Source organism: Nyctereutes procyonoides, unplaced genomic scaffold, assembly GCF_905146905.1.
Source record: "Nyctereutes procyonoides isolate TBG_1078 unplaced genomic scaffold, NYPRO_anot_genome, whole genome shotgun sequence".
Lineage (NCBI taxonomy): Eukaryota > Metazoa > Chordata > Mammalia > Carnivora > Canidae > Nyctereutes > Nyctereutes procyonoides.
In genome coordinates this window covers 24,004,027-24,016,671 of record NW_026575040.1, presented here as the reverse complement: position 1 = coordinate 24,016,671, position 12,645 = coordinate 24,004,027, and the positions used below count along the sequence as shown (strand labels likewise).

Here is a 12,645-nt window from a genome sequence, read left to right as displayed (position 1 = left end):
CAGGTATATTGGATCACACAGGTTTAAAATACCACTTCTTAAAAATAAATAAATAAATAAAATAAAATACCACTTCTTTCCCCTGTTCTATTTCAAATTACAAATACCAACATTATAGGATTCCTTGTAAGAGATACATACGTGCATTGTCCACATGGTATCTTATGAATTAGTGCAGCAAGACAGTTGTACAGACTCATTGCTGATGCTATGCAGAAAATTGCTATCATAACATAAACTAGAAAAAAAAAGACACTAAATTATATGAGAACAGAAGGAAATATGATAAGAAAATATACAAGCAATATTAATGCAGCTTTCTTAGTGAATCGTTGATACTTTCAATGCTGGGACCATACTATAATCTGAATTGGTTACTAAGCTGAAAATATTTAGATCCTGAGTTTTACTGAAGAATGGGTATTTTATGTGTTGTTTTAGTTCCATTACACACTGGTAGGACTGTTCAAGGGCTACATTTTCTATCATTCAATGATTCAAACATGTCTGTTAAAGCTGTCTATGAAGTGAGTTGTAGACACTTGTAAGTACTTACATGTAAGGAATAGACAAATTAAGGAAGTAGTATAAACATTTTTCAAAATGCAGCTTAGGGATGAGAACTGACACCTACCTTAGACATTAATCATGCTATATTTCCCTATGGTGTAATTTACCTCTAATAACTTGACCTGCGGTAAAAACCAAATCCATTTAAACAAACCACTTTATGATATGAAGCTAAAGTAGTTAAAACTCACAAATATTTTTCTATATTAGCTATACTTTTTGACAATTATTTAAAATTACATTTGATCTCCTTTTTCTCAAAAAGGGGAAGAAACTGTTGTACTCTAAAATAAAATACTCGTTTCTCAAAATTTCACAATGGAAATACAAATTTTACCTGAATTTTTTCATATTTCACTAACTTTCAGAAAATTGAAACTTTGCTCTATAGGTGAGAAAGAAAGAGTAATCTAGAGACAGCAAGTAAAGGATAGCCCCGCTTCTTTCCTTCTTTTTCGCTTTTAAAAATCAATACAGCTTTTATGTCATCTTTAAAATGTCATAGAAAAATCATCCAGCATCTTGCTGTTTATGTGGCTGGACAACTTAGATCTTATTCAGGAGTCTGCAGAAGTGTTCCTTTTTCGGAAACACAGATACAAAACATAAAAAAATAAAAAATAAAAAAAATACATTTAAAAAAAAGAAAGAAAAACATACCATCCAAAATTTTCTGATATCCTTGTTTTTAACTATTGGCCACTTTCCAATTCTGAACTAGGACAAATTACTTTTTTAGTCCCCTGTTATTTGTTAACACTAGTTACATATGGTAATGTGAACGGTAAAGAAAGTAAAAAAACTGCCAAGTTATGTTTGGTAAGTCATCCACCAAAGGCTGCCAACCGAGTTTTAAAACTTAGGTAGAAATCATGCTCCTGAGACCCTAATAGAGTTTTAAGTATTTCATTCAATGTTACATAGGAAAATGATTAGACATGAGAAAGTATCCGGTTAATATAACCACCTTTAGTTACTTTCTTGAGCATGACTTAAAATGGTAAGGGGAACCTTAGCAATTTGATATATTTTTGTATATTAAAAATGGCAGCAACTTTAGCCTTTAGGAATCATTTGGAGGTACATTAAATCCTGTAGTATCACGTAGATTTTGTCAGTCATAATTAAATCCCATGTCCCAGGTTTAATAATCTTCCCACTAAAAAAATTACATTTATAAACAAGGTCAACTTTTTAAATACCAGTAAATTTAAGGAAATTTCTCACCAAAAATGAAAACATGCTTTGGGGGGGGTAGAGGACTTTTTTTTTCCTATCAAAGACCACTAATTAATTGACTAAGGGTCAGACACAAACAACTGAAGGCTGGTATTAAATTAGAAAAATTAACTGCACAATGATAATGTAATATAAATAACTATCCTAGTACCCACTCTCCCAGAAACAAATTGAAATACGAGTGACATTCAAATATTCTTTTTTCTAACTGAAAATGTATGTCATAGGTCTAGTTTTTAATGCTGCCACAGGACAGGAGGAATTGGAAAATAGGCTGAAACTAACCCAAGTGCCTCAGTTTTCTAGTCCAGAAAATTGTGCTAATGTTCTCCAAATAAGCACTGGAGCCTGTGGTGGTTTTTACAAAGTGTTTTGCTAGTTCTTACCAAGTACATTTCCCTTTTCCCTGGTCTCCTCCTCTTTATGCTGTGCATTGGCTAGAGATGGCAAATTTCCATTCTTTCAGACCACTAACACAATTGTCCAGGGGATGGGCAAGCCCTTAGAGTTTCTACCCCTACCTTCTTTTTTTTTTTTTTTTTTTTTAAATCTCTACCTTCTTAAAGGGAAAGTACCCATTACTTTCTGGACCATAGGCAAGTACTTGTGTGTCTTTACATGTAGCACAATCCTGACTATTGATTCAAGTAAAACAAAATCTGAGTGATACATCTTGAATTGCACATTGACGAACAAACCACACTTTGAGGGTAAGGAGAGGCAATAAATTAGTAATTTGAATATTTTCTATTTCATGTAACTAAATACAGTTACCAAGAAGTCCTTAAACTGTTGCTTAGATAAGGGGCTCTCCATCTCTAGCTTTACCTGCAGAGAGGGAAAATTAGGGGCCACCACAATTTTTTTCTGAGTCATCCATGAAGAAGTATTCTTATTTCAAAGACATAGTATATTTTTAATCTGCGTATTTTTTATCCCAGAGTGATGGAGATCTAACACTTCTGACAGTTTAAAAAGTTATCACTTTAATTATTTGCTTAAGCTTCCCAGGTATAATATCTTAAATCTAGTGAAGTAAATGAAAAACTTGTAGGCTGAAAATAGCAAATATGAAATATGACTTCTTACCCAACCATCTGTAGAAGAAATAAAGTAAGACCATCATAACACAGCAGACAACCACAAATATTACAACTGTTAGAGGACTAAAAGTTAAATATTCGTCCTTCTTTCTCCTCGTTTCTCTATCTTCAGTGTTTGTCACTGCCTTCATGCTCTCCCTGTATAAACACACACAGGAACTTCAGCCAATCTCTGCCAAGTACAGTTATTTTTAAAATCTATCTCCAATACCAACATAAATTTGTTTCTGACTACAAAGTAATAATATTTTAAAAACAGTACACCAAACAGAAAGTACTTAATCTAGGGACGCCTGAGTGGCTCAGCAGTTGAGCATCTGCCTTCAGCTCAGGGCATGATCCCGGTATGGGGATTGAGTCCCGCATCAGGCTCCCTGCGAGAACCCCGCTTCTCCCTCTATCTATGTCTCTGCCTCTCTCTGTGTCTTTCATGAATAAATAAATAAAATCTTGGGAAAAAAAAAAGTACTTAATCTAGAAAGTAAAAAGTTCCTACAATTTTACCCTCCAGAGATGATCTGTTATTAACCACTAACTTTTGAAACAGCATTTTTTTCCAGAAGCAAAATTGGGAAAAAGTGTCAATTTTTGGCATCTGTCATTGCAAACAGATACATTTAAAGCTATTTTTATTCCAGTGAACGATTTACACATTCATATATATTATAATGAAAATTTTATATATTCCTATTTAGTGTATCAGTTCTCCAGGTGGAATGCTTTAATTTTTTTTTAAAGTTTTATTTATTTATTCATGAGAGACACAGAGAGAGAGAGAGAGAGAGGCAGAGACTCAGGCAGAGGGAGAAGCAGGCTCCATACAGGGAGCCTGATGTGGAACTTGATCCTGTGTCTCCAGGATCATGCCCTGGGCCGAAGGCAGTGCTAAACCGCTGAACCACCCAGGCTGCCCAGTAGAATGCTTTAAAGGAAAAGACAAGGGTGCCTGAGTCGCTCAGTCAGTTAAGCATCTGCCTTCAGCTCAGATCATGATATCAGGATCCTGGGATAGAGCCTGTCTTTATTCTACTTTTAGAATTGGCCACCTCAATTTCAAAATCCATAATGTTGAAAGAGAATTTTAAAAGCAGCAATAGAAAATAGTTACATACAAGGAAAACCCCAGAAAGGCTATCAGCTGATTTTTCAACAGAAACCTTGCAGGCCAGAAAGGAGTAACATGATATATTCAGAATATTGAAAGGAAAAAATCTAAAAAAAAAAAGAAAAAATGTGTAGCCAAGAATATCCAGCAAGGCCATCATTCAGAACAGAAGGAGAGATAAAGAAGTTCCCAAACAAAAGTTAAAGGAATTCATCACCACTAAACCTGCTCTAACAAGAAATGTTAAAGGAGACACTTTGAGTAGAAAGGAAAGACCATGAGTAAGAAAAGTAGGAAGCACAAAAGCAGTAAAAATAAGTGTGTGTATGTGTGTGAGTATATATGTATGTACACACTTATCAAGGGACTCTCAAAATAAGGACGTAAAGTATGACACCATATAGCTAAAACATGGGAGGTTGAGAGAGGAGTAAAGAATGAGTACACACTTAAGTAATCATCAACTCAATATATACTGCTATATGCAGAAGATATTATATACAAACCTAATGGCAATCACAGGTCAAAAACCAGTAAAACATACACAAAATAAAAAGAGAAAGGAATCCAAGTCTATCAATAAAGAAAGTCTAAATATAAGAGAAGAAACACAGAAGAACGACAAAAAAAATCCATAATACAAGCAACAAAATGACACTAAGTACATTATCTATCAATAACTTTGAATGTGAATGGTTGAAATGCTCTAATCAAAAGACACAGGGTGACAGAATGGATTAAAAACGCAAGACCCATCAGTATGCAACAGATGAATCTCAACAAGAGACTCATTTTAGACCTAAACACACATGCAGGTTGAAAGTGAAGGGAAGAAAAAGCATTTATCATGTAAATGGGTATGAAAAGAAAGCCAGGGTAGAAATGCTTACATTGGATAAGATCGACTTTAAAATAAAGGCTATAACAAGAGACAAAGAATGACATTATATAATAATAAAGGGGACAATCCAACAATAAGCTGTAACAATTGTGCATATTTATACACCAAACATGAGAGCATCCAAATACATAAAACAGTTAATAACAAACATAAATAAGCAATAGTAATACAATAACAGTAGGGGACTTTAACACCCACTTACATCATAGGACAGATCATCCAAACAAGAAATCAACAAGGAAATGGTGGCTTTGAAAGATGCACTGAACCAGATGGATTTAAGATATATTCAGAACACTCCATCCTAAAACAGCAGAAAATATATTCTTTTCAAGTGCACATGGAACGTTCTCCAGAATAGATCACATATTAGGGCACAAACAAATCTCAATAAATTAAAAAAGATCAAAGTTATATCATGCATCGTTTCTGACCACAATGCTATGAAACTTGAAATCAACCACAAGAAAAAAATCTGAAAAGATCACAAGTAAACATGGAGGTTAAATGACATGCTACTGAACAATGAGTGGGTCACCTAAGAAGTCAAAGAAGAAATCAAAACTCACATGGAAACAAATGAAAATGAAATCAAAACAGACCAAAATCTCAGGGATGCAGCAAAAGCTGTTGTAAGAGGGAAATTTATAGCCTACCTCAAGAAGCAGGAAAAAATCTCAAATAAACCACCTTATCTTACACCTAACAGAGCTAGAAAAAGAAGAAAGAAACCCAAAACAAAAGAAGGAAGGAAATAATAAAGATCAAAACAGAAATAAAAGAAATAGAAACTAAAAACAACAACAACAACCGTAAAAAACAGATCAAAGAAACCAAGGGCTGGTTCTTTGAAAAAATCACAAATTGATAAACCTTTAGCCAGACTCATAAAAAAAAGAGATGACTCAAACAAAATCACAAATGAAAGAGGAGAAATAACAACCAATACTACAGAAATACAAAAGATTATAAGAGAATATTATAAAAAATTATATGGGAACAAATTGGACAACCAAGAAGAAATGGATAAATTCCTAGAAACATATAACCTTCCAAAACAGAATCAGGAACAGAAAAAAAAATTTTTTTGAGCTAAGTGTCTTTTTTTAAAAAAGTATTTTATTTAAATTCCATTTGCCAACATACAGTATAACACCCTGTGCTTGGGACGCCTGGGTGGCTTAGCGGTTGGGTGTCTGCCTTTGGCTCAGGGCATGATCCTCATCCTCAATCCTGGGGATTGAATCCTGCATCGGGTTCCCTGTGGGGAGCCTGCTTCTCCCTCTGTGTCTCTGCCTCTGTCTCTCATGAATAAATAAAATCTTTAAAAAAAAACAACAACACCCTGTGCTCATCTCATCAAGTGCCCTCCTTAGTGTGTGTCACACAGCTACCCCATCTCCCCACTTTTCCCCTTCTGCAACCCTTTGGTTTGTTTTCCAGAGTTAGGAGTCTCTCATGGTTTGTCTTCCTCTCTAATATTTCCCCATTCACAGTTTCCCTTCTTTTCCTTATGGTCTCTTTCACTATTTCTTATATTCCACATATGAGTGAAACCGTATGGTCTTTCTCCAATTGACTTATTTCACTCAAGGAATAGAAAATTTGAACAGACTGATTACCAGCAAAGAAACTGAATCAGTAATCAAAAAATCAAAAAAGTCTCAGCAAACACAAGTTCAGGACCAGAAAGCTTCATAGGTGAATTCTACCAAACATTTAAAGAGGAGTTAATACCTATTCTTCCTAAGCTATTCCCCCCAAAAAAAGAAAAGGAAAGCTTCCAAAATCACCCTGTGAGGCCAGCATAATCCTGACACCAAAACCAGATAAAGACTATAAAATAAGAGAAGGTCAGGAATTAGACAAGGATGTCCACTCTCATCATTTTTATTCAACACAGTACTGGAAGTCCTAGGCACAGCAATCAGACAAGAAAAAATAGTAAAAAGTATCTAAATTGGTAAGGAAGAAGTAAAACTTTCACTACTTGCAGATGACATGATGCTATATATAGAAAATCCAAAAGACTCCACCAAAAACTACTAGAACTGATATATAAATTCAGTAAGGCTGCAGGAAACAAAATCAATTTATAGACATCTGCTGTATTTCTGTACACTAATATTGAAGTAGCAGATGGCTACCTGGGTGGCTTAGTTGGTTGTGTCCAACTCTTGGTTTTGGCTTAAGTCATGATCTCAGGGTCCTGAGATTGGGTCCCTGAGTCAGGCTCCATGCTCAGCATGGAGTCTGCTTGTCCGTCTCCTTTGCCCTTGGGCTCTCCCCATGTGCATTCTCTCTCTCAAATGAATAAATAAAATGTTTTTTTTTTAAATGAAGTAACAGAAAGAGAAATTAAGTAAACAATCCCATTTACAATTATACCAAAAATAATAAAATACCTGGGACCAAGATGGTTAAAGACCTATACCCTGAAAACTATGAAAGAAATTGAAGGCAACACAAACAAATGGAAAGATATTCTGTGCTCAGGGATTGGAAGAACAAATATGTTAAAATGTCCATACCATCTAAAGCAAATCTACAGATTTAATGCAATTCCTATCAAAGTACCACCAGCATTTTTTGTAGAACTAAAACAATCCTAAAATTTATATGGAATCACAGAAAGACCCCAAATAGGCAAAGTCATCTTGAAAAAGAAGAACAAAACTGAAGATATCATAATCCTGGATTTGAAGATATAATATAAAACTGTAGTAATCAAAACAGTATGGTCCTGGCACAAAAGAGGACACATAGATCCAAAGAATAGAGGGACCAGATATAAATCCATGATTACATGGTGAATAAATTGTCAACATAGGAGGCAAGAATATGCAATGGTAAAAAGATTCCTCAACAAATGGTGTTAGAAAAACTGGACAGCTCCATGCAAAAGAATGAAACCGGACCACTTTCTCACACAATACACAAAAATAAAATGTTACCTTACATCTGTTAGATCAAAAGACAAGAAATATCAAGTTTGATGAGGATGTGGAGAAAAAGGAACACTGTGCACTGCTCATGGGAATGCACTGTGTAAGCACTGTGGAAAACAATATGGAGATTCCTTAAAAAAAATTAAAAACAGAATTACCATATGATCCAGAAATGGATAGAAACTACTGGATAATTACTCAAAGAAAATGAAAACATTTATTTGAAAAGTGTCTATTACAGCATTACTCACAATAGCCAAGATATGGAAGCAATCAACCCAAGTTTCCATCCATAGATGAATGGAAAAAGATAAATGGATAAAGTATATATACAATAGGATAGGATATAACTTAGCCCTAAAAATAAGATATTGCCATTTGCAACAATATGGATGGACCGAGAGAGTATAATGCTAAATAAATTCAGAGAAAAGATAAATATCATATAATTTCACTCATATGTAAAATTTTAAGAAACAAATGAACAAAGTAAAAAAACAAAAACAAGAAAATATACTTGTAAATACAGAAAGCAAACTGGTGGTTGCCAGAGGGGAAGAAGGTGAGGGGATGGGCAAAATAGATAAAGGGGATTAAGAGTACATTTTTCTTGATGAACATGGAGTAAGGCATTGAACTGAATTGTACACCTTAAACCAATATAAACACTGTACGTTAACTAAACTGTAATTAAAATGAAAAATTTAAAAATTCCGTAATCCTGCAGGTAAAGAACTCCTTCTCTCCTAATATGGCTATGAAGGTAACAAATTCTCTCTGTTTTTGTCCATCATCATGTTTTATGAATAAAAAAGCTTATATGTACTCTTCTCCCATCGCCAATTTTCTTGAGGAAGAGCTTACCCTGACATGTATACAAAGCATACCTTGCTAACTCAAAGTGTGATCTGTGGGCCAACAAAATCATTTGGGAGCTTCTTTTAAAACATGGAATCTTGGCCCCCATCCCAAGCCTACTAAATCTAAATTTTCATTTTAATGAGATCTCAAGATAGTTTGTATACATATTAGTTTGAAAAGCACTACTCCAGAGAAGAAACAATTTACTTAAATAATTTACAATATATAGAAGTATATTGAGAATCTAGATTAAAGGGGAAAACATTCTGAATGAATCAGGAGCTTTGGGGAAATTATTTACGAAGTTTCACCAAATAATCTAGAAAATGACCTTGGAGATCTTACATGATATACTTTATAAAGATTAATAATGGAAAAAAATGCTTACTCACATGAAAATATGTGACTGATATATATATATATATACACACACACACACACACACACCCGTGTATATAGATGATGAATACATATGAACTATGTATATACATAAATATGAATTGCATATATATGTGTGTGTATGTGTGTATATATATGTTGAAACATGTTTTCCAAATATGGAAAATATTTAAAGCTCAATATTCTAGAAACCTACTATACTTGTTCAACCCTAAGATTTTTCTCTTGACATGAGTCAATCAAATTTTAGTATTTTAAGAAATTATAAGTAATATTAACTTCATTTAGTTGCAAATAAGCCCTTTGTAATGGAACCTACAGATCAATTCATAAGATGAATATATTGTCCTTTATACATCAAATATGCTCTGAGCACATTTTTAAGTTCAGAGTTCTAAATATGAACTGATTCCTTTTAACAATGTTGCCTGCTTTCATCCAGAGCCAACATACATAACTGCAAGAAGACTGGCTTTAGGTTGTTACTGAACAGGGAAATCTAAATTTTATGTACATTTGGAATTCATTCATTCACACACTCATTCATTCATTTATTTTAAAAGATTTTATTTATTCATGAGACAGAGAGGGGGGGAGGGCAGAGACACAGGCAGAGGGAGAAGCAGGCTCCATGCAGGGAGCTCGACGTGGGTCTCGATCCCGGGTCTCCAGGATCACGCCCTGGGCTGAAGGCAGGTGCTAAACTGCTGAGCCACCCTGGCTGCCCTGGAATTCCTTTTTTTTTTAATGATAGTCACACACAGAGAGAGAGAGAGAGAGGCAGAGACACAGGCAGAGGGAGAAGCAGGCTCCATGCACCGGGAGCCCGACGTGGGATTCGATCCAAGTCTCTAGGATCGCGCCCTGGGCCAAAGGCAGACGCTAAACCGCTGCGCCACCCAGGGATCCCCTATTTTTAAATTAGAATATGAACATGCTTAGGGATGCCTGGGTGGCTCAGCGGTTGAGTGTCTGCCTTTGGCTCAGGGTGTGATCCTGGATTCCCGGGATAGAGTCTCGCATCAGGTTCCTTGCATAAGAACCTGCTTCTCCTCCCTCTGCCTGTGTCTCTGCCTCTCTTTCTGTGTCTCTCATGAATAAATAAATAAAATCTTAAAAAAAAATGAACATGCTTCATATCTTCAGAAATTCTAAAGCATTAAACAACATGATGAGATCATACTGCAATGACTGCTCTCAGGAGGAACTGAAACCCCCTGTCCCACCTTCTCTTACTTATTTTCTTCTAATCTAAATAAATAGGCCCACAAGGACATCAAGTATTTTCATCTTTTCTGAGAGAGATAATTAAACATTTCAATTTTAAAATGTCTTTGATGTAGTTTCAATGCTAGCCTACCAGCAGAAGAGTCAGAGGAAGCTATAACTTCCTTCTCAGTGAAAAATTAAATGACCTACAGGAAGACAAACCTGTAATCAGATCTTAATAGCACTATATTCTGAGGTCAGGTAAAATTTACATGTTGTTACATGATTAAATTGATTATCAAACAATAATTTTTTAGCCATTTAGCACAAAAACACTGAAGTTTACTTAAACTTACAATTCAATTAGTCCACTCCAGTATCCTCCTAATGCCACAGTGAACACAGCAATTACAAAAATAACCACCATAGTATAGTCAAAGTTAGGCCATGATGGAGAATACATTTTCACAGTAATGTTATCTCCAAGAGTCTGAAAGACAAAAAAAGAAAAAAACAAAAAACAGAATTAGTTTTCTATAGTATATGGCAGCAATGTTCTAATTTCACTCTGAAACAGACACTACAGAGAGTCAAGAACTTTTTGACAACATGATGTATTATTCTCTTGTCAGAATTATGAGGCTATGCTTTGGTTTATTAAATCTTGAAAGTTCAATGTTCCACACAGTGACATCTTGTCCAGGGATTTATGGGTAAGATAAATGATATAACACAGAGCCAATTAAAGAAGTCAAGACAAATAAATATTCTAAAGTGAGGGCTCAGAAACACCTTGTGCTCTCTGAGAGGTGAACTCTTCCCAAATAAAGACTTGATAAGGCCTTTATAGCTTCTTGTTAGCAAATGGAGCATATATAATTTATATTGAATATCAAGTGTTAAAAGTGAAGAATTGTACTATGTATAAACTTTGTATAGTATGTAATTACTAATTTACCTGCTTCATATCTATGAAGTCTTTACGGCTTATAAATGCAATCAGTATTTTCACATCATGAAATTCAGATTTGTTCCCTGAGGGTGGAAACTAAAAGAAAAAAAAACATATTATGAAAACTTATGAGCTACTAATTACAGAATAAAATACACCTTATTCCTGTATTGCTATTTATTTAAGATTTTATTTACTTAACAGAGAGAGAGAGAGAGGAGAGAGAGCACAAGCAGGGGGAGTGGCAGGCAGAGGGAGAAGCAGTCTCCCTTCTGAGCAGGGAGTCTGATGTGGGGCTTGATCCCAGGACTCTGGGATCACACCCAAGCAGAATCAGACATTTAACTGACTGAGCCACCCAGGCACCCCTCAAATTATTCCTTTAAGTATTAATATTATATCTTTTTTAAAGTTATAAGACAAAGTTTCACATGTTCTTCCTTGATTTCCAGTTCTCAAACTGGAATCCTTTAGCATAAACTTAAACTTACTTACAAACAGGAATATCATATATATATATATATATATATATATATATATATATATATATATATGTCTGTGCGTACATACAACACTGAGGTTTAATTAGACTTACGCATACACACATTCCTAACAAAGTCTTGTCCACTTTAGGAACAGAAAAGAAACTACAAAGTTTTCTAATTAATACCTATCATAGCCAGAATGTTTATTTTATTTATTTAAAAAATTACTATTATTTCTTTTTAAGTAAGCTCCACACCCAGCATGGAGCCCAAAGTGGGACTTGAACTCCCAACTCTGAGATCAAGACCTGAGCTGAGATCAAGAGTCAGATGTTTAACCAACTTAGTCACCTATATGGCCCCAGAATGTTTATTTTAAAAGAACCCTACTGTGAGATTATTCAAAATTCAGCCCCTAAACTACATACCCAAAATAATTCAATTCTTGTGAAATTTGATATATATCATGAGCTCAAAAGTTTATTAAAGTTTTAAAACTTACTAGGACACTGTTATTGGCAACCAACAATGCTTCAGCACCTCCAGTTTGTGCAATTCTGGCTTTTTCAAGAATATGGCAGGTTCCCCACTTTACCACAACAGCTTTGCTCTTTATTCCATCGGGCGGAATATCAGAAAGGTTGCATAGTGGTGTGGTAGTCAGATTCATCAAACTGACAGAAGTCTGGAAAGAGAAATGTCTTTAACATAATAAACATATTCACAAAAAATGCATTCAATGACAAAGTATCAGTATTGGTTTAATACCAAGTTCTTTTAAATTCGAAATATTTTATGACAACCAGGGAAGTACTTTAAAATTCCCTAATTTGTTTTTCCCACAGAGAGAAAAATACTTGAGCCAAAACAATA

The 12,645-nt window shown here is 34.7% G+C and overlaps 1 protein-coding gene across 1 annotated transcript in view; it reads right to left on the bottom strand.

The window, feature by feature from the left end:
* The window catches only part of SPPL2A (signal peptide peptidase like 2A), a 53,358-nt gene that overhangs the window by 20,527 nt on the left and 20,186 nt on the right, over positions 1–12,645 (bottom strand). The window contains exons 3-7 of the mRNA XM_055320035.1: positions 12,275–12,457; positions 11,294–11,383; positions 10,692–10,825; positions 2,899–3,050; positions 142–238 (exon numbers count right to left, since the gene is read on the bottom strand). Of these exons, the coding sequence (XP_055176010.1) occupies positions 142–238; positions 2,899–3,050; positions 10,692–10,825; positions 11,294–11,383; positions 12,275–12,457 (656 nt within the window). The remainder of the gene's footprint in view (positions 1–141; positions 239–2,898; positions 3,051–10,691; positions 10,826–11,293; positions 11,384–12,274; positions 12,458–12,645) is intronic.